Source organism: Paramormyrops kingsleyae, chromosome 16 (assembly GCF_048594095.1).
Source record: "Paramormyrops kingsleyae isolate MSU_618 chromosome 16, PKINGS_0.4, whole genome shotgun sequence".
NCBI classification, from domain to species: domain Eukaryota; kingdom Metazoa; phylum Chordata; class Actinopteri; order Osteoglossiformes; family Mormyridae; genus Paramormyrops; species Paramormyrops kingsleyae.
In genome coordinates this window covers 4745486-4768114 of record NC_132812.1, presented here as the reverse complement: position 1 = coordinate 4768114, position 22629 = coordinate 4745486, and the positions used below count along the sequence as shown (strand labels likewise).

The following is a 22629-nucleotide window of genomic DNA, read 5'->3' as shown; positions in this document are numbered from 1 at the left end:
CAAACCACCCCCGATCGGCGAAAGCGAGGGGACCATGGTTTTGTGTCAGTGATGGAATTTAAATCTCGTGATAAAAATAACTGAGTACCCCTGAGTTATCAGTTGTTAGTTCACTCTCCGCGCCGCTGTGTGGCGGTAATGCACCTAGTTATCGTCATCGCCCTTTTACCAAGAATAAAGAGGAAGAAGTTGCGTTCTGTGGTATATTGTTTAGCGGAAGTCTACGGGCTGAATTACCGCAAAGCCACTTAATGGTAGGGATACGGGCAGTTCAAATGTAAAAGACAAGCTTGTTGGTTTTCTGTAGCACTGAAACAGTTTGCTCACTTACATATTTGGGCTGATTTTTTGTCGTGACATTATTCTTCTACACAGTTTTTTTTTCCGAAGATCGAGGACCATATAAATTTTGCATGTTTTTGTCATTAAGCTATTTTCCCGACTACAAATGCTACTTGAAAATCCGAATTGTTAGTCTAAGGTGAAAAATTAAGCATCAGTCTGGGAATCTACTTGGAAATATTTGTGGTGAAGCGGACAGATTTTCAGCAGCATTATCAGTTTGAGGGCTTTTGCATTCATGCCATGAGGTACAGGAGGTGCAAACCCGCTGCTCCAGTATCCAGATGCGCTTTTTATTTGTAAGAACCATACGTGGCAAACTGTCACGTACCACCATTTCTAAATTATTTACATACGGTGTAATATGCGTTATTTCCAAATTTCAGCAAATTTAAGCAAACACGTTACTAAAAATATTTATCATTATTAAAATATAAAACTCAACACATTATATATAAGAAAACAAAACTTTCGCTTTATTACAATTTGACATGATCAAGAGGTTTTCAAACATTAAAATGCTGTTTAAATAATGAAAATGATAATTGTATATAAATATCCCAATATTATTTGTTATCTGCATATTACGCCTTGACCATTTCCAAAAAACCATTTAAGTTTAGCTGTTTCTAAAGATCCGTCAAAGTTTAGTAAGATAAATTAGTGGGACAAACAACTCAGCTTCTAATGAATTTCCAAACGTTTAATATCTACGGTCGTTGCGAGTAAAAATGCTTCGGAACATCCGCGTTCCGCGAGGTTCCAGCAGGCTGATTGGACTGAAGCTCGGAGCTGTCCTGCGCCTGGTTGGCCAGTTTCGGTGGTGATTTGCGACGCCAATCCACGCCATAACGTCGCGACGAATCGGCTGCTGCCATGTGCGGACACGCACTAAACGTGCTGTTGGTATTATTTGTTTTTGTTGGTTTTTGTTTTGCGGAGTTTTGTTTTGTTTAGTTTTCTATTTCTGTCGTGTGTTGTGTGCGCTGTGGTGTGCCAAAGTATTACATGTGTAATTGTTTTTAACACGAGTGCTATTGTGAATGTGTGGAACACTGTATAATTGTTTCTGGTTTGGCTACCTCTTGTGCTCAACTATTTAACTCTGGTAATATATTCCCAGCCAGATTTATGTAGGACAGCAGCCAGAGATTGATTTGCTTTTTAATTGTTAAATAAATTTGTTTTATTTATATCTGGTAACCATCTCTCTGCCAGTTTCGTGACGAACTTGTGTCCTTAGTGAGTGAGTTGAGGTCTTATTTCGGAACTTAATTATTGCCTTGGGTGAAACTCCCAAGGTGGCGTCGTGGCATCCATTCACTGTCTCCACCTCTTACGCCGGCCAGCGGGCACATGGAAAATCACAAATGCACATGGAAAAAATTAATGGATGAGTATACATACAGAACCAGACAAGGCTGGATTTAGCTTATTGACAACTTCCACAGAGTGCAGTGTTCATTTTGAAAACACAAAATAATGTAACAATAAAACATTTAAGCTGGGATTTGGGGGTCTTACTCATCTTGGGCCAGGCAAATGTGAAATGCATAGTACATAGCAGGTAGACCTGTGTTAGGAAACACTGAAATTAGCCTGGCCTAGACTGGTTTGGTACCTAGAAAAAATATGGCATTTTGATCATTTCAATTGAATAAGAAGGCACATTTCCATTTGGAATTGGGGGTCTTTTTCATGTTGGGTGAGGCAAATGTGAAATACTACATAGATTCAAGATTCAAAGTGTTTATTGTCATATGTGCAGTAGAAATGTGCATTTCTCTGTGCAATGAAATTCTTACTTTGCTGTCCACACAAAAATGCAGAGGTACAATATAATAGAAAGAAATAGAAAAATAAATACTTTTAAATGCAATGTGCAAAAGAGCTTAGTGTGCAAAAAAATATATAGTATGAGGTAGTATGGTGTGGTAGTATGATGTCTGTTAATCATACTCCTGTCAGCTGTTAAGGAGTCTGATGGCAGTGGGGAAGAAGGAGTTGTTAAGTCGGGAGGTTCTAGATTTCACACTAATGTACCTCTGTCCTGAGGGCAGAAGTGTGAACTGTCCTTGTTGGGGGGTGTGTGGGGTCTTTGAGGATGGAGGCAGCTCTCCTCTGGACTCTGCGGTGGTAGCTGCTCTGCAAAGAGGGCAGCGGGGTCCTGATGATCTTCTCCGCAGTCTTCACCACTCTCTGCAGGTGTTTGCAGTCCATAGCTGTAGTGCTGCCGTACCACACGGTGATGCAGCCGGTCAGTGTGCTCTCCACGATGCAGCTGTAGAAGTTGCTGAGGATCTTGGTTGACATACCAAACTTCCTCAGCCTCCTCAGGAAGTACAGCCGCTGTTGAGCCTTCTTGACCAGTTGTGTGGTGTTCAGTGACCAGGTGAGGTCCTCACTGATGTGGACGCCCAGGTACTTAAAGCTGCTCATCCTCTCCACTTCAAGCTCCCGGATGAACAGTGGCTGATGAGGCCTCCTCTTCCTCATGTCCACTATCATCTCCTTTGCCTTGTCCGTGTTGAGCGTGATGTTGTTGTCCTCACACCATGACACCAAACCGGCCACCTCTCTCCTGTAGACCGTTTCGTCCCCTCCAGTGATGCAACCAATCACTGCGGTGTCATCTGCAAACTTCAGGATGATGTTGTCTTTGTGGGAGGCGACACGGTCTTGGGTGAACAGGGTGTAGAGGATGGGGCTGAGAATAGAACCTTGTGGGATGCCAGTGTTTGTGGTGATGCTGGCCGAAGTCCTGTTGCCGGTCCTGACAGACTGAGGTCTGCCAGTCAAAAAGTCCAGGAGCCAGTCACAGAGGGTGGGGTGCAGGCCGAGTGTGGTCAGTTTGTTGATGAGTTTGTAGGGGATGACCGTGTTGAAGGCGCAGCTGTAATCAACAAAGAGCATCCTGATGTAGGAGTCTTTGTTTTCCAGGTGAGAGGGGGAATAGAGAAGGGCAGCAGCGATGGCTTCTGTTGCTGCAGGGGGTCCAGAGTGTCTGGGATGTTGCTCTGGATGTGGGCCAGCACCAGTCTCTCAAAACACTTTGCGATGATTGGAGTGAGTGCTACTGGTCTGTAGTCGTTCATGCAGGTGGCTGTGCTTTTCTTGGGAAGGGGGACAATGGTTGTGGTCTTGAAGCAGGTGGGGACAGTGCTCTGGCTGAGGGAAAGGTTAAAGATTGAGGTGAGAACATCAGCCAGCTTGTTAGCACATGCTTTGAGGGCCCGCCCAGGGATGTTGTCTGGTCCTGCTGCCTTGTAGGGGTTGATCTTCCTCAGTCTGTTGAGACTGTTGATAGGGGGGAGGGGGGTCGGGTGGTCTGGGTGTATGCATGCCTCCTCTCTGTGCTGTGGCTGGGGGTCTCACAGCGGGTGTAGGAGGTGTTGAGATCATCCAGCAGGCTGCCTGCAAAGCTGATGGTGTTGGCCCTGTACTCTGTGATGTGCTGCAGGCCTTGCCACATCCGCCCGGAGTCAGCAGAAGAATAGAAGCCATCTAGCTTCTCTCTGTACTGTCTCTTGGGCACCGTGATGGCTTTCCTCAGTCTGTACGTCACAGCCTTGTACTCCATCTCATCGCCTGATCTAAAGGCAAGAGAGCGAGTACGCAGCATGTGTCATACCTGACTGTTAATCCAGGGCTTCTGGTTGGAGAACGTCTTGACTTGTGTGGTGGGCATGATATCGTCAACACAACTGCTAATGTATCAAGTCACATACTCAGCATAGTCCTGTGTGACAGAATAGTCCTCCATAGTGGCTACAGTTTTAAACACATCCCAGTCTGTCTGAGCAAAACAGTCCTGCGGGATGCTCTCAGTCTCTGAGGTCCATCGTTTCATAAGTTTGGTGACAAGGTTTGATTGTTTCAGTCTCTGCCTGTAAGCCGGGTACATGAACAGAGAAATGTGGTCTGACTGTCCGAAGTGGGGGCGGGGTGCAGCCCTTTATGCGCCGTGTATGTTACTGTAAACATGGTCCAAGGTGTTCTTGTCACGGGTGGCAATGTCCACGTGTTGGTAATATTTGGGAAGTACAGTCCGTAAGTTGCACTGGTTGAAGTCGCCAGCAACGATGAATACAGCTTCTGGACGAGACGTCTCTAACGCGCTGATGACGTCGTGGAGTTTGCCAAGCGCTGCTGTGGAGTTCGCTCACGGCGGGATGTAAACAGCAGCCAAAAGCAGCTGAGAATACCCTCGGTAGATAGTAGATAGCAGGTAGACCTCTGTTAGGAAACACTGAAATTAGCCTGGCCCGAGATGAACGTCACCCAAATCCATTTGGATACATGGCTTCTTATTCAAATCAGTGTGCACAATTTTCCAGCATGCCATGTTTCCGGTTGTTTTTCAGGCACAAATCAAACCTTGGCCAGGCTAATTTCAGTGTTTCCTAACAGAGGTCTACCTGCTATGTAATTCACATTTGTGCGGCCCAAGATGAGCAAGATTCTCAAATCCAATTGGAAACATGGTTGGTTCAACTGAAATACTGAAATCACCATGTTTTCAGCTGTTTTTCGGGTAGAAAACCAATCCAGTCAACCTTGGTCAAGCTAATTTCAGTGTTTCTTAACAGAGGCCTATATGCTATGTACTATTCACTATGCATTTGCGTGAGCCAAGATGAATAAGACCCCCCCAAATCCCGGTTGAAAATGCTGCTTCTTAATCAATTGAAATAATCAAAATGCCATGTTTCCAATGACGTCACGTAGACAGACGCACTTGCCAACTTTAGTCAGCTGGCTGCCACGCCCCCTCGTTAACCCCGTGCGGAATAGTAGCCCAAAATTTAATTACCCGCCCAAGTCAATTTTTTACCCGCTAAAGGAAATAAAAAGAAGCCGATTTGGGCTGGGGCCCGCCCAATCTGGCAGCACTGCCGAGTACCCCTGAGTTAGAGCGCAGTTCATTGCCAGTTCACTCTCCACGCCGCTAGGTGGCGGTAATGCACCTAATTATCGTCAGCGCACTCTACCAGAATAGAGAGGAAGAAGTTGCGTTCTGTGGTATATTGTCTGCGGAAGTTTATGGGCAGGATTACTGCAAAACCATTAATGGTAGCGGTAGGGAAGATTCAAATACAGTATAAAACAAAAGCTTGTTGATTTTTCTAGGACTTAAAACTAATTTCCTCACTTACACATTTTGTCTGTATTGACATTGTTCTACTGTACAGTTTTTTCGAACGGGACCGTGTCCTTTATTCTTAAGGTAAATTTTGCATGCTTTTGTTATTAAACTCTTTTCCTGACTGCAAATTTACGTGAATATCTGAATGGGTAGTTTAAGGTTAAAAATCAAGCATCAGTCTGGGAATCCACTTGGATCCATTTCTAAACTATTTACATATGGTGCAATATGCGTTATTTCCACATTTCAGCAAATCTAAGCAAACACGTTTTTCTGAAAATATTTCACGTTGTTAAAATATAAAACTGAGGACATTATACGTAAGAAAAACAAAATTTTAGCCTTATTAAAATTTGACATGATCGAGAAGTTTTCAACATTGAAATGCTTTATTAATAGTGTGAAAATGATAATTGTATTTAAAATATCTTAATATTAATTATTTGAATATTCCGCCTTGACCATTTGAAAAATACCTTTGAAGTTTAGCTGTTTGTAAAAATCTGTCAAGCTATTATAAGATAAATTAGTGAGACACACAACTCATCTTTTAGTGAGCGAAACGAAATTTCCAAATGTTTAATATCCACCGTTGTTGTGTTTACTGAATAAATATGCTTTGGATCATAAATGAGCAAATAAACCTTTTTTCAATAATAGTTCGTTCTAAAAAATTATGATTGAAAAGCTAGTAACTCACTATGCAAACAAAAAAATCAACAACGACCCCTGTTTGAGACCATGTTTATTTAGAATTTGGTGATCAGTGGTCATTGTGACACACCACAGCGCACAACAACGAAATGTGTCCTCTGCATTTAACCCCATATGTGACATAGAAGGGGGCAGCTAATTCAGCCCCCGGGGAGCAGTCCTTGGGGGCAGAACCTTAGTGGTGCCTTACTGGTCGGGTATTCAAACCTGCAATTTTTCAATTACAAGTGCACTTCCCTAACCATTAAACCACCACTGCCCGTTTAATTGTAATGTTAAAATTGGATTCAATCATTCAGTATATATAACGTTTTTCTACAATATTTTAATAGTAATTTGCATATTTACAAGCTATAATAAATGCAATTAGAATACCTGTAACGTGATACATGAATAATTATGTGACTTTTTAATGTAGCTAATGTTCACAGGAAAGATCGTCACGAGTTCCCTTATTTAATAACAGGGATATACTGGAGTATTCTGATATTCTTAAATGGATATGGCTGAATAGCCTTTTTTCTTCTTGGCCTTCACTAGTAATAAACTGTTAATATTCTTCAAGTAACTAATTACATTGATCAAAAAACGAATAATAATGATGAAGAAGCTAATTTTTTTCTGATACAGCATAGACCTCAGTAGCAATAAATTGAACACTGCTGTGTGGGTTGATGAGTCTCCGGTGAGTGTGGGGCTCTATGTAATATAAATCATCCTCCATCACAGGTGGATCACAGTGTATATTCCCAGCAGCTCACAGAGACGATCACAAGCAAAACAACGTACAAGGAAGAGGAGCTCAGAGAACAGCGTAGTGAGGGACTGAGCATGTTACACTTGACGTCCTGGCGTGCAAAGTGAGGAATCATGGCCTTGTGTGTTAAAAATGAATCTGATCTGGGCTGCACCCATACAGGGGATATTGCTGCTATGCAGAATCCCGGCACTGAGAAGATGGGATTGGGAGTTTGCCTGGAGTATCATCAAACAGAGAAAGGGACTGGTCCAGATTCTGTTTGTCCATCACAGTACAATGACTCTCAGTGCACTAATGGGGTTGAAATTACAATCCACCAGATAAAGTCTGAATCAAATGGAGACATAGTAGTTTCCAATGAATTTGTAGGGGAAAAATCAGACACACAACTAGAATGGGATTGTAATCTTCCTTCATCTCAGAGGAATAAAATTGATTTGAGCAATGGAAGACTTTTGACTACAAGGACAGATAGAAACCTTTATTCAGGTGAAAAAACACTAAGTTGCAATGAATGTGGAAAGATATTTCCAAATGTAGCTGCCTTAACGAGACACATGAAAATGCATTCAGCGGAAAAAACATACATTTGTGGACAGTGTGGAAAAGGTTTCACCCGTTCAGAGTATTTGAAGAAACACCAGAGAATTCACACAGGTGAAAAGCCCCATGTCTGTTCGGAATGTGGACAGAGGTTTACTGCAGCAGATTCTTTAAAAGTGCACATGAGGTTTCATTCTGGGGAAAAACCATATCAGTGCACCGAATGTGGAATGAGGTTTTTTACCCGAGCAACCTACAAGAACCACATTTTAAACCATTCTGGAGAAAGACCAAATGTCTGTGGTCAGTGCGGAAGGACTTTTAAGGATGCAATCTATTTACGAAGACATTGTGAAATTCATTTAGCTGAAAAACCATACAGTTGCACTGAATGTGGAAAGGGTTTTACTTGTTTATTTCGCTTAACTAGACACAAGAGAGTTCACTCTGGGGAAAAACCGTACAGCTGTACTGAATGTGGAAAGAGTTTTACTCAGACAGCAAACTTAAATATGCATATGAGAATTCATTCTGGTGAGAAGCCATATAGTTGCACATTGTGTGAGAAAAGTTTTACACAAAGAAGCGGATTAACAGTACATATGAGAACTCATTCAGAAGAAAAACCAAGCAAGTGTGACCAGTGTGGGAAACATTTTAAGTGTACCTATTACTTAAAAAAACACCTGAAAATTCATTCTGGTGAAAAATCACAAGGCAGATTAAAAATAACTGTTAAGAATGAATCTGATTCGAATTGTGCCAACTCAGCATATACAACCATCATACAGAATACAAGACAAATCAAATCTGAGCATATTGATCCAGATTATGTTCAGGTGGCAGAAGACTGCAATACACAGTGTGTCGAAAGTGAGAATTTTACTAAAGCCAAATTTAAAGCAAGAGGACGTCTAGCAAATTTCAAGGACATGGAAAATACAGATGCAATGCAGAATCACAATATTGTCAAGGTGGGATTAGAAGTATGTCTGGCATCTGAGCAAATTAAAACTGAAACGATTGATCCAGGCTATGATCAGTTGAGACATAATGATGAGTCACAGTTTGCTGAATGTGACAGAACAGGTGTGAAGTGTGAATTTAGTGATGGCTTAACAGATTTAATTGATTTTGCAACTAATTCTAAGACTGAAGTGTGTAATGAGGATGAAGAAGAGAGATTTGAAAGGGATTTATTAACTTCAGATACCAAGCAGTTGTCATTTTCCAGAAATGATCATGATAATCAAAAAAGTGATTGTGTTGGCTCATTCCAAATAGAGCAGCACCAGCAGGATAATTCAAATATGGATAAGCATGGTTGTTTGGATTGTGGAAAGCGTTTTAAAAGGCCTTATAGTTTAAAAATCCACAAGAGAGTTCACTCTGGGGAAAAACCATATAGCTGTTCTGAATGTGGCAAGAGTTTTACTCAGGCAACAAACTTAAAGATACATATGAGAATTCATTCTGGTGAAAAGCCATATAGCTGCACATTGTGTAAGAAAAGTTTTGCACAAGGAAGTGCATTAACAGTACATATGACAACTCATTCAGGAGAAAAGCCAAGCAAGTGTGACCAGTGTGGGAAACATTTCAAGTGTATGCCTTACTTAAAAAGACACCTTAAAGTTCATTTTGGTGAAAAATCACAAGGCAGGTTGTTAATGACTGGTAAGACTGAATCTGATTCGGATTGTGCCAACCCAGCATATACAGCCATCATACAGAATGCTGATATTGATGAAGTCTATCCGAATGCAAGACAAATCAAATCTGAACATATTGATCCAGATTATGTTCAGATGGCAGAAGACCCCAATACACAATGCATCGACAGTGAGAAACTTACCAAAGCAAAATTTAAATCAAGAGGATGTCTAGCAATTTTCAAGAACATGGAAAATTCAGATGCAATGCAGAACCTCAATTTTGGCAAGGTGGGATTAGAAAAATGCCTGAAATTTGAGCAAATCTAAACTGAAACAATTGATCCAGGCTATGACCAGATGAGGCATCATGTCAAGTCACAATTTGGTGATGGTGACAAAATAACGGGTGAATTTAGTGAAGGTCTAACAGATTCAATTGTTTTTGCACCTAATTCTGAGACTAGGTTATGTAAGGAGGATGAAAAAGAGAAGTGTGAAAGGAATATAGTATCTTCAGATACAAGCGGTTTTCATTTTCCAGAAATGATCAAAATAATCAAGAAAGTGATTGTGTCGACTCATTCCAAGTAAATCAGCACCAGCAGGATAACTCAAATATGAATAAGCATGGTTGTCTGGATTGTGGGAAGTGTTTTAAAAGTCCTTCTACCTTAAAAATACACAAAAGAACTCATTCAAGTGAAAAAATAAACAGGTGTAATGAATGTGGGAAGACCTTTGCAAATCGGACCCATATGGCAAGACATGAAGAAACTCATTTAACGGAAAAAACATACATTTGTGACCAGTGTGGAAAAGGATTTACAACCAGATTCTACTTAAAAAAAACAGCAGAGGGTTCACTCAGGTGAAAAGTCCCACATTTGTTCTGTGTGTGGACAGAGGTTTACTGTAGCTTATCCCTTAAAAGTTCACATGAGATTCCATTCAGGTGAAAAACCGTATCAGTGTGCTGAGTGTGACATGAGGTTTTATATACACTCTGAGCGACCTTACATTTGTACTGAACGTGGGAAGAGTTTTACTTAAGCAATTCACCTAACAGTGCACAAAAGGAATCATTCTGGTGAGAAACACTTATACTGCATGTGGTAAATGTTTCAGACAGGCAGATTGCTTAATAAATCACTTGTCGATTAATTCTGTTGAAAAACCATACAGCTGAACTTTTGTGGGGAAGGTTTTACAGAAGTAAACTACTTTAAAAATACTTGATGGTACATTCAGGTGAAGGACCGAACTGCTGTGAACATTGGAAAACTTTTTTCCAAAGTGTGGTATTTAAAAAGACATCTTAAGGTTGACCTGATGGAAAGACCTCATCGTTGAGCTGTGTGCAGAAAGAATTTTTTCTGACATTAGTAACATAAAAAATACATGAGAGGACCCATTCAATTGAAAAAGATGACGTAGTAAAAACAGACTTAAGACCTGATTTCTTGATGAAAAAGATTAAAACATGCATCACACATACTGTTATGTAAATGGAGACTACAGAAATTTGCAAAACTTGAATTTAAATTATTTAAAATATATAGAAATATTTTTGTGTACTTTATTAAAAATGTTTTCCTGTGTAAATGAAGTCCACTAGCCTTTTGTAAACAGTGATCACCTCTTACACAGATGAAGGTGTAATTAGAATTATAAAATGTTCACAAAGGATAATCATGAACTTGTATATATGTTTTTTTATATTTTAGTTTAGAGCATTAATATTTTTATAAAGAACCTAAATACATTTATATTTGCTGCTGGGAAGGTTTTTTTTTTATATAAATTTGGTCTGTATTGTACTTTTAATGTCAGCTGTTATATATGTCTGGGTCGCTGCCCATCTGGCTCTGTCCAATGTGTCTTTTCCTCCTTCGGAGTTTCTCTACTGTGTTTTCCTGCTCTCTCAGCCCCCGTGTAGCTTGATGGCTTGAGGTGAGCCTCACCTTTTTTTAATATATTGGTTTTATGCTATCCTTAGTATTTAGTATTGTTTGTCTATGCCTTTGGTTTGTGTGCCTGTTCATGGTCTACCCTGCCCGTGCCTTGTTTAATCATGTTCTGCTCATATTTATGTTCCTTCTCTCTCCTAGTGTACTTAGCCCTCAGGGTTTGTTAATGTTTCCTATTATCCAGTGGTTGTTATTTGTAATTTATTCCACCTGCTTGTTGTTCCCCTGTGCCTTAACTGATTGGTTGATTTTGGTTATGGTCCCCACCTGCCCTTTGTTGACCCTTCTTATTGTGTATATTTAAGTGCTTGCCCTCATTCTGTTCTTTAGTCAGTCATTGTAGTTGTTCTGCGTGTTTGTAGATGTGCTTTTTTCCCCTGTGTTCCTATGTATCCGTGGTTTTGTTATTCCTGGTATTGCTCCCTGTCTAGTTGTTTGTTTTCTTTATAATTCATTTAGTTAGTGTTTTGTATTACCTGTTTTGGTTTTGACCCCTCATGGTCCCTTTATTTTCTGGTTTCTCCTTTACATTCTGTTCTATTTGTTAATAAACCCTTTCTTGGAGCCACTCTGGATTGTCATTCCCTTTCGACGTGCCTGGCCATAACAGGTATATACTATTTGATTAAGCACTCATATCACTTGAGCACACGCCTTAAGCATCACCCAGTGGGTCCCTTTCAACTGTTTTTTTTCTCTCTGGAATCATGCAGAAAACCAGTAGAGTTCGGGGATGGGAAATATAAGTATTTTTAATCAATAATTTTACAAAGAGAGGAGATGTCACTTTTATGTTTTACTCCGTGCGTTTATATAATTTACTTGTCATATTAATTCTATTTTTTTTTGTCACGTGGTACTGACTTGGTTTTTTTTTGCCTAAGGTGTATTGTTATTTGTGAATAACCTTTGAACTAGTGTTGGAGGTGAAAACTCAATTTGTGTACTGTAATTTGTCATTAATGTTTGGGATTGTATTCCAGTCGATAATCATGGCTTTGACTGTTTCATTTACTGTTACTTAGTTATCATAAAAAGGTAAGTAAACTCTGAGATGTTTAAGCATTCTATGTGGTTTGGGCATGCTATGGCATTTGGAGACCTGCAAATTGGTCCAAACAGCAAAGAGAGATTGTAGATGCCATCGAAAGTTCTACACCATTTTTTTACTCCTCATTGCTAAAGAGGCCATGTAAACTTTTGAAAACACATATCTATTTCTTTTTAAAATTCTATATTCAGATTCAAGTGAAAATAATCCAGTCCTCAGAAGACAGCATTACACATGATATATCGAGTGCCAAGTGTTACGCCCAGCTCGTCCGATCCTTGTGTGTGCCACGCCCCCCTCATTACCTACGTGGCTACCCGATTGTCATCACCTGTTCCTTGTGCTTTCCTATCCGTCTGGTGTATTTAGTCGGCGTCTGTACCTGTATTCCCTAGTTCTGTCATTGACGTTGTCTGACGTAGTGCCTGGTCCTGTCCCTGCCTGCCCGTCTGTAAGCAATAAACCTCGTTTGCCTGTCAGTCCGGCTGAGCTTGCCTGCTGTTCTGCTCGCCTGCACCGCGTAACATAACACCAAGTATATAAAAGGATATAATGATTCAAAATGCTAATTATTAGTTTTCTGTTTCCTTTTATCTATTAATGATGGGCCGTAGTGTGTTTCTTTCTGTTCTATTATATTGTAATGTAATGAACTGCAAGATCATATCAAGCATCATTAATCCCTAAAATGTCCAACCCTACTATGGGCGCCCCGTTTTGTAACGTTTTATTATACTTTATTGAGGAAGTATCTATGGACATGACAAAAGGAATAGATGTATGAATGAATGACCATACATACAGAACCAATGTATATTCAGTTAGAGAGTAGGACGTGTCATGCGATTGATCCCCCCTCCCGTTTCACAAACCACCCCGGTCGACGAAAGTGAGGGAACCATGGTTTTGTGTCAGTGATGGAATTTGAATCTCGGGATAAAATAACTGAGCACCCCTGAGTTAGAGCACAGTTCATTGCCAGTTCACTCTCCACGCCGCTGTGTGGCGATAATGCGCCTAGTTATCGGCAGCGCCCTCTTACCCAGAACAAAGAGGAAGAAGTTGTGTTCTGTGGTATATTGTCTGCGGAAGTCTATAGGCAGGATTACTACAAAACCATTAATGTTAGAGGTAGGGACGATTCAAATATAAAACACAAGTTTGTTATTTTTTGTAGCTCTGAAAGTAGTTGCTCACTTACACATTTTGTCTGTATTTTTTGTGACACTGTTCTCCTACACTGTTTTTTTCGAAGAGGACCGTGTTCTTTATTCTTAAGGTAAATGTTGCATGTTTTTGTTATTAAATTTTTTTCCCCACTGCAAATGCTACTTGAAAATCCGAGGTACAAAGCCGCTGCTCAAGTAGTATCCAGATGCGCTTTTTATTTGTAAGAACTATACATGGCTACACTCCGTAGAAAACTGTCACGTACCACCATTTCTAAATTATTTACATACGGTGTAATATGCGTAATTTCCAAATAAGAATATAAGAAATTTACAAACGAGAGGAGGCCATTCGGATCGTCTAGCTCGTTTGGGGAGAACTTAACGAATAGCTCAGAGCTGTTAAGATCTTATCTAGCTCTGATTTAAAAGACCCCAGGGTTTTAGCTTGCGCTACACTATAGGAAGACTATTCCATACTCTAACTTAACACTGTAAAGAAGTACTTTCTCAAATTCATTTTAAAATGTTCTTCCGCTAATTTCCACTTATGGCCACGAGGTCTAGTATTTAAACTAATATTGAAGTAGCCATTTGGCTCAACAGCATCCAGACCTGTTAGAATCTTATATACCTGGATCATGTCCCCCCTTAGTCTCCTTTGCTCAAGGCTATACAGATTCAGCTCAGCTAACCTCTCCTCATAAGACATTCCTCTAAGACAGGGGTGTCCAACTCCAGTCCTGGAGGGCCAGAGCCCTGCACATTTTTGGGTTTCCCCTCATTTAACACACCTGATTCAACTCCTTGTGCTAATTACCACACAGCTCTTGAGCTGAATCATTTATGGTGGAACAGGGATAGAACTAAGCTACACAGGGCTCTGGCCCCCCAGGACTGGAGTTGGGCATCCCTGCTCTAAGACCAGGAATCATTTTAGTAGCCCTACGTTGCACCCTTTCCACGGTAGCAATGTTCTTCTTAAGATATGGTGACCAAATCTGCGCACAATATTCTAGGTGGGGTCTTACCAAGGAATTATATACCGTATTTGCCGGCGTATAAGACGACTTTTTCCCCCTGAAAAACATGCCTCCAAGTGGGGGGGTAGTCTTATACGCCGGGTGCACTTCAGTTGGGATAGACATAGCTGCCCATAGTGGCCGCCCGGTGCCCATAGTGGCCTCCCGATGCCCGCCCGGTGCCCATAGTGGCCTCCCGATGCCCGCCCGGTGCCCATAGTGGCCTCCCGATACCCGCCCGGTGCCCATAGCACTCATGTAATACCGGTATAATACCGGTAACAATAATAGCACACAGGGGTGTGCGGAAGAGGGGGTAGTCTTATACGGCGAGTATATAACAAACTCTATATTTTGAGTGGAAATGTTGGGGGGTCGTCTTATACGTCGGCAAATACGGTAATTGCAGCATCACCTCCCTTGACTTAAACTCCACACACCTAGAAATGTAATCCAACATCCTATTGGCCTTTTTTATTGCTTCCCCACACTGGCGAGAGTGGGACATGGAATCATCAACATACAAACCGAGATCTTTCTGATAATCACCTACCTTTATTTCAGTGGAACCCATAAAATATCTGTACTTTATATTTCTGCTCCCTGCATGGATTACCTTACATTTATGTGTTAAATTTCATCTGCCAGGTATCAGCCCAGTTGCTAATTAAATCAAGATTCTGTTGTAGCCTCTCTGCTGCTAGATCAGTATCTGCTACACCACCCACCTTGGTGTCGTCTGCAAATTTGACCAGTTTACTGTATATATTGGTGTCAGTATCATTAATGTAAATTAGGATCAATAGTGGTCCTAAAATTGAACCCCGTGGTACCCCACTATGAACGCAGGCCCACTGTGACATTGTACCTCTAATAACTACCCGCTGCTTCCTGTCTGTTAACCAGTTTTCAATCCAAGCTGCTACAGTTCCTAAAATCCCTGCAGCTTTGAGCTTTAGCAAGAGCCGTTTGTGGGGGACAACATCAAACGCCGCCTTGAAATCTAAGTAGATGACATCGTAGGCCTTTTTGTGATCAATTTCTCTTGTAGCTTCCTCAAAGAACTCAAGTAGATTAGATAAACAGGATCTACCTCTCCTAAATCAATGTTGGCTATCCCTCAGAATGTTATTTGAATCCAGGTAATCTACCATTTTCACTTGGATTATAGCTTCCATTATTTTTCCAGTAATGCTAGTTAAACTGATTGGCCTATAGTTTGCTGGATTACTTCTATCCCCTTTTTTGAATATGGGAGTTATATTAGCATGCTTCCAATCTGAAGGTACCACACCCGCAGATAACGATTTCTGGAATATTAAAGTTAAAGGTTGGCTAATAATATCCCTCATCTCTTTCAAGACTAAAGGTAAGATGCCATCAGGCCCCTGCGATTTATTTATTTTGAGTTTAGCTAGGCTTAGTATCACATCAACCTCAGTTATACATATATTGGTCATAGACGACGCTGTATTCGTACTCAATGGTGGTAAGTTACTCGTGATGTCTGTGAACACCAGTGTAAAATAATCATACACTCATTTACTATATCAATTTCATTTTCAATTATAAGGCCCTTACTATCCTGCAAATTAGTGATTTCAGCTTTTAGAACTCTTTTGGAATTAAAATATTGGAAGAGACTTTTATTGTCATCCTTAGCCTCCAATGCAATCTTTCTTTCTACATTCCTCTTAGAGTGTCTAATGTTATTTTTTAACTCAACCTGTAGACTTAGATACTCCTGCTTTATTTTTAAATAATTAGCTTTTCCTCCTGACTTTATTCTTAATTTCCAGAGTAAACCACCTTGGTTGCAGTTTTCTAGATTTAGTTTTTCTGGAAACAGGTATGAAGTCCTCTTGCACTTGCAACAATGTGCTTTTAAAAAATTCCCATGGCTCAACAGTTTTGCTATTTAACTCCGTCCAGTTTACAGTTTCTAGTTTCAGTCTCATACTGTTAAAGGTAGCCTTCCTCACATTGTATTCCACACTTTTGTTTTGGACTTTGCTCTTCAGACACTAAAATTAACCTCAAATTTAACTATTCTATGATCACTACCTTCCAGTGGCTCTAAAACCTTTAATTTTCCAATCCTATCCTGGTTATTAGAGAAATCAAGACGAAGAAGGGCTTCTCCCCTGGTTGGGGTATTAAACTGAGTAAAAAAACAATCCTGTACTAATTCCACCATCTCACATTCATTTACAGAGACTATGTACCACTTTATCCCAGGTAAATTAAAATCGCCCATAACCTCCACATCATTTTTATTACTCATGATCCTGATATCATCATATAACATTCTGCTTTCCTCTATAGCTACATTAGCCTTTTTAAGTAAACACGTTGCTGAAAATATTTAACAATTTTATATATGTCTTGAGTTTTCTATTTTATGAAAAACAAAACTTTCGCATTATCAAAATTTGACATGATCAAGAAGTTTTCAACATTGAAATGCTGTGTTAAAACAATGAAAATGATAATTGTATTTAAATATATCCTGATATTAACTGTTACCTGGATAAGGCGCCATGTGAATTTTAAAATACCTTTAAAGTGTAGCTATTTTTAAAGATCTGCCGATGTAAAATAAGATAAATTATTGGGACAAACGACTCTGCTTCCAGTGAGCGCAACGGAATTTCCAAACGTTTAATCCACGGTCGTTGCGTTAAAAAAAATGCTTCAGATCATGAATGAGCAAATAAATTATAGTTCATTCTAAACGTACAACTGAAAAGCTAATAGCCCTCAATACTAACACATAATCAGTAACGACTCCTGTTTGAGACCGTGTTTAGTTTATTTAATCTAAATGTTAAAATTTGATTGAATCATTCAGTATATAACGTTTGTCTTCAATATTTTAATAGTCATTTGCATATTTGCAAGCTACATATTACAAAATGCAGTTGGAATGAATACCTCCAAAGTGATAAATTAGTTAAATTTGTGTTCTTATGCTAAAACCCTGGGTCCCTTTAAATCAGAGCTACATAAGATTTTAACAACTCCGAGCTATTAGGTAAGTTCTTCCCAAATGAGCTTGATGGGCCGAATGGCCTCCTCGTTTGTAAATTTATGTTCTTTTAATGCAGCTGTTGTTCACAGGAAAGATCGCCACAAGTTCACTTTTTTAATAACAGGGATATATTTTGGCATTCTGTTGTTTTTAAATGGAAATTTCTAGATTATTTCTTCTTCTTAGACTGCTAATATTCTTCAAGTAACAAACTACGTTGGTCAAAGCAAAAAAAGCTAACCTTTTTCTGATTCAGCATAGGCTTCAGTAGCAGGGACTTGATCACTGCTGTGTGGGTTGATGAGTCTCCAGTGAGTGTGGGGCTCTATGTAAAATGAATCCTCCTCCATCACAGGTGAATCACAGTGTATATTCACAGCAGCTCACAGAGACGATCACAAGCAAAACAACGTACAAGGAAGAGGAGCTCAGAGAACAGCGTAGTGAGGGACTGAGCATGTTACACTTGACGTCCTGGCCTGCGAAGTGAGGAATCATGGCCTTGTGTGTTAAAAATGAATCTGATCCGGGCTGCACCCATTCAGGGAATATTGCTGCTATGCAGAATCCCGGTACTGAGAAGATGGGATTGGGAGTTTGCCTGGAGTATCATCAAACAGAGGAAGGGACTGGTCCAGATTCTGTTTGTCCATCACAGTACAATGACTCTCAGTGCACTAATGGGGTTGACATTACAGTCAGCCAAATAAAGTCTGAATCAAGTGGAGATATAGTAGTTTCCAGTGGATATATAAAGGAGAAATCAGAGGCACGACTAGAATTGGATTGTAAAGAGAGATCAAAAGGAGCTCATCAAGAGGACCAGCCCATTCCTTCATCTCAGAGGAAAGACATTCATATTGATTGGTTAGGCTCTTCACAGTTTGTAACAAGTTCCACTAATGCATTTGATAAGAAACAGCACCAGCAACTTTACTTGAATGAAATTGATTTGAGCAATGGAAGACTTTGCAATACAAGGACAGACAGAACCTGTTATTCAGGTGAACAAACACATGGTTGCAATGAATGTGGGAAGATATTTCCCAATGTAGCTGCCTTAACAAGACATATGAAAATGCATTCAGCTGAAAAAAAATACATTTGTGGACAGTGTGGAAAAGGTTTCACCCATCCAGTATACTTGAAGAGACACCAGAGAGTTCACACAGGTGAAAAGCCCTATGTATGTTCGGAATGTGGACAGAGGTTTACTGCAGCAGATTCTTTAAAAGTGCACATGAGATTTCATTCTGGGGAAAAACCATATCAGTGCACCGAATGTGGAATGAGGTTTTTTACCAGAGCTACCTACAAGAACCACATTTTAAACCATTCTGGAGAAAGACCAAATGTCTGTGGTCAGTGTGGAAAGAGTTTTAAGGATGCAATCTATTTACGAAGACATTGTGAAATTCATTTAGCTGAAAAACCATACAATTGCAATGAATGTGGAAAGGGTTTTACTTGTTTATTTCGCTTAACTAGACACAAGAGAGTTCACTCTGGGGAAAAACCGTACAGCTGTACTGAATGTGGAAAGAGTTTTACTCAGGCAGCATATTTAAAGATACATATGAGAATTCATTCTGGTGAGAAGCCATATAGTTGCACGCTGTGTGAGAAAAGTTTTGCACAAGGAAGCGGATTAACAGTACATATGAGAACTCATTCAGGGGAGAAATCAAGCATTTGTGACCATTGTGGGAAACATTTTAAGTGTATATCTTACTTAAAAAAACACCTGAATGTTCATTCTGGTGAAAAATCACAAGACAGATTAACTGTTAAGACTGAATCTGATTCGGATTGTGCTGAGACAGCACATACAACCATCATACAGAATGCAGATATTGATGAAGTCTATCTGAATGCAAGGCAAATTAAACCTGAGAATATTGATCCAGATTATATTCAGGTGGCAGAAGACCCCAATACACAGTGTGTCGATAGTGAGAAATTTACTGAAGCCAAACCTGAGTCAAGAGGATGTCTAGGAATTTTCAAGCACACAGAAAACTCAAGTGCAATGCAGGATCTCAGTATTGTCAAGGTGGGATTAGAAGAATGTCTTCCATCTGAGCAAATTAAAACTGAATTAATTGATCCAGGCTATGATCAGTTGAGACATAATGATGAGTCACAGCTTGCTGATTGTGACAGAACAGGTGTGAAATGTGAATTTAGTGAAGGCGTAACAGATTTCATTGATTTTGCAACTAATTCTAAGACTGAGGTGTGTAATGAGGATGAGAGATTTGAAAGGGATTTATTAACTCCAGATACCAAGCAGTTGTCATTTTCCAGAAATGATCATGATAATCAAAAAAGTGATTGTGTCGACTCATTCCAAATAGAGCAGCACCAGCAGGATAACTCAAATATGAATAAATATGGTTGTTTGGATTGTGGAAAGCATTTTAAAAGCCCTTCTCGCTTAGAAGTACACAAGAGAGTTCACTCTGGGGAAAAGCCATACAGCTGTACCGAATGTGGAAAGAGTTTTACTCAGGCAATACACTTAAAAGTACACATGAGAATTCATTCTGGTGAGAAGCCGTATAGTTGCACATTGTGTGCAAAAAGTTTTGCACAAGGAAGTGGATTGACAGTACATATGAGAACTCATTCAGAAGAAAAACCAAACAAGTGTGACCATTGTGGGAAACATTTTAAATGTATAACTTACTTAAGAAGACACCTTAAAGTAAAGTCGGGGGAAAGACCTTATGGTTGCACTGTGTGCGGAAAGAAATTTTCCACCAGTAGTAACTTAAGAAAACATGAGAGAATCCATTCAATTGACAAGGGTGATATAGTTAAAACATGGATTTGTTGAACTCTTGAAGAAACGAAAATGAACACATGCATTGCACATACTGTTATGTAAATGGAGAACTTAAATTTAACACATTTGAAATTTGTTCAAATGTTTTTGTGTACTTTATTCAGAATGTTTTTCTGTGACGTCCACTAGCCTTTTGTAAACAGTGATCACCTCTTCCACAGATGAAGGTGGAATTAGAAATATTACATTTTCACAAAGGATTGTCATGAACTTGTAACTGTTTAATTTGTTAATCTGTCAATAAATACTTATTTTACCTACATATGTTTTATGATATTGTCATTACTTTTATCCTTCGGTTTTTAAGTTTATATGTCATTTAGGTTCTTTTTGTAAAGAACCTAAATGCTTTTCTTTTTGTTGCTGGAAAAGTTTTTGCATGGATTTTGTCTGTATCATACATGTAATGATGACTGGTATATATTTCATTAAGCATTCATGCCACTTAAGCACATGCATTAAGCATCACCCAGTGAGTCCCTTTCAACTGTTTTTTTTCTCTCTGGAATCTTACAGAAAACCGGTACAGTTAGGGGATGAAAAAAATAGGAATTTTTACCAGTATTTTCACAAAGATGTCACCTATACATTTTGCTCAGTGCAGTTATGTAATTTACATTTGCTATTAATTTCATTCATAGTTTTGAATGTTTGATTTTTGAATTTTAAAACATATTTTCTTGATCACGTTCAATATTTTATTTTAAATCCATCTTTATTTAGTGTATTATCATTTTTGGTACTGGCTTAACTGCATTGTCATTGGGTGCTGGGGCAGGGACCTGTTACTGAGGGGGAACCTGTAGGGTGAGAACAGGAACGGGGGCAGGAACAGGAACCGGAGAGACCCGAGTGGCCAGTAGGGCAAGAGGGCCCAGAGGCACCGAAGTAGTGGCCACGGGTAGTGTGTCCCCATCTCCCACTTTGGGAGATCGAGACTCGGCCGGCCCCCTTCCTGGATCCCCGTGTACACCGGAGGCTCTTTTGGGACGGGAGACCTGGGTAGCTTGAGTCTGGGGCAGGAACCGGGAATCCTAGTGCAGAACTCAGGGCCAGACCTAGAGGGTCCCACTCTAGTTTATCCGGAGGGTCGTTCTCTGGATACCCTTCCTCGGAGCCAGCAGCAGCCAAAAGTCAGATTGTGAACGGGCGGAGTTCAGGTACCTTGAGAAATGGGCTAAGCACGGCAGGAGTCTCAAACACCTTTGGGGTTGGGTGGAGCTCTACTACTTCTGGGGACAGGAGGAAGAGTCCCGTATTGCTGGATCATACTGCACCCGCCAGTACAGACCCTGGACAGTGAAGTCCAACTGTGTGAGGGTCAGGGTCTGTGTGGACGAAACCAAAGAGTGAGCCATCGCTCGAGGTATACCGCAGTCTTTGAATTCCAGTCTCGGGTTGATGTCTCTCCAGTATAAATGGGGATCACACAACACGTAGTTCTCCGGGATCATTCACTGAATGAAGGTAGGACTGTCGAACAGCAAGAGGGCTGGGGAGCTGCCAGGGCTTTGTCAGTTGAGTCTGGTCATTCTGTCATGTCATAGTGAAAGGGAGGTGAAGGCAGGCGTGGGAAAAATAAAAAGGAGCTTTATTCAACGAAAACAACAAGCAAGGCAAAAGGAAAGGGACCACAGGGGTCAAAACGGGGTAGAAACAATTAGTCCAGAACTCAGGGTAAACTAGGGAGCAGACACAGGTAGCAACGTTAATGACCAGACTGGGGAGCTCAAGACAGGGAGGCACTATGTACACCACTGACAAGGGAGCAGATGAGAGGCACCTGGGGTGATCCACACAAAGGCTGTACCGAGAGGAAGCGTTAAACGATTAACAGGTGTGGCTTGTCAGAACCGCACAATGGAGAAAACAAGGGGAGAGGAATGCACGGCGTGACAGCTGGGTTGATGTTTTGCCTAAGGTGTCTAATCTGTGAGTAACATTTGATCTAGTGTTGGAGGTGAAAATCTGAATTAGAGAATTGTAAATGTATCATTAAAGTTTGGGACTGTATTCCAATCGATAATCATGTGTTTCTTTCATTTTCTGTTAATCAGTTAGCTTGAAAAGGTAAGTAAGTTCTAAGGTGTTAAAGCATTCTATGAGGTTTGGGCGTACTGTGGCTGTCACGGATCAGCACCGGGGATCCCCAGATGATGTCACAAAGCCCACGCCCCTAGGCAAACCCTGACCGGTCTGACCATCCTGAAAACGGTGCCCTCCCAGGTTACGTGTGTCTGAATTGCTATTTTTCTGGTTTTGGGTAGCTATGCCATCACAGCTGATTCTAATTGACCTCATGATTGGAGACTGTTTTAGTTCATCTAATGTTGTGCTCAGATGTAAGATCTTCCTGATTTTTCCAGAGTTTGAGCGTTTTC

At 40.3% G+C, this 22629-nt stretch overlaps 2 protein-coding genes across 3 annotated transcripts; both read left to right on the top strand.

Moving 5' to 3' along the window:
• Positions 1-188: 188 nt before the first annotated feature.
• LOC140578667 (uncharacterized) lies at positions 189-11696 on the top strand. Of its 2 annotated transcripts, none has more exons than XM_072700386.1 (2): positions 189-254; positions 6932-11696. In XM_072700386.1, the coding sequence occupies exon 2, from the start codon at positions 7073-7075 to the stop codon at positions 9485-9487; it is 2415 nt and encodes an 804-aa protein (XP_072556487.1). In that variant the 5' UTR covers positions 189-254; positions 6932-7072; the 3' UTR covers positions 9488-11696. The 2 variants fall into 2 exon arrangements, with proteins under 2 accessions (XP_072556487.1, XP_072556486.1); XM_072700385.1 differs by lacking the exon at positions 189-254 and adding an exon at positions 5317-5569.
• Positions 11697-13208: 1512 nt separating this feature from the next.
• On the top strand, positions 13209-21601 carry LOC111852073 (uncharacterized). Its single transcript, XM_072700217.1, has 3 exons — positions 13209-13457; positions 17756-19568; positions 21366-21601. Exons 2-3 carry the CDS (start codon positions 17897-17899, stop codon positions 21599-21601), a joined length of 1908 nt encoding a protein of 635 aa, XP_072556318.1. The 5' UTR covers positions 13209-13457; positions 17756-17896.
• Positions 21602-22629: the final 1028 nt, after the last annotated feature.

Excerpts from the sequence above, each read along its gene's own strand:
- LOC111852073 (XM_072700217.1), top strand. The coding sequence starts at position 17,897 with ATGGCCTTGTGTGTTAAAAATGAATCTGATCCGGGCTGCACCCATTCA. Across the intron at positions 19,569-21,365 it reads TGCTGATTGTGACAGAACAG|CCAGCAGCAGCCAAAAGTCA; the intron begins GTGTGAAATGTG and ends CCTTCCTCGGAG.
- LOC140578667 (XM_072700386.1), top strand. The coding sequence starts at position 7,073 with ATGGCCTTGTGTGTTAAAAATGAATCTGATCTGGGCTGCACCCATACA.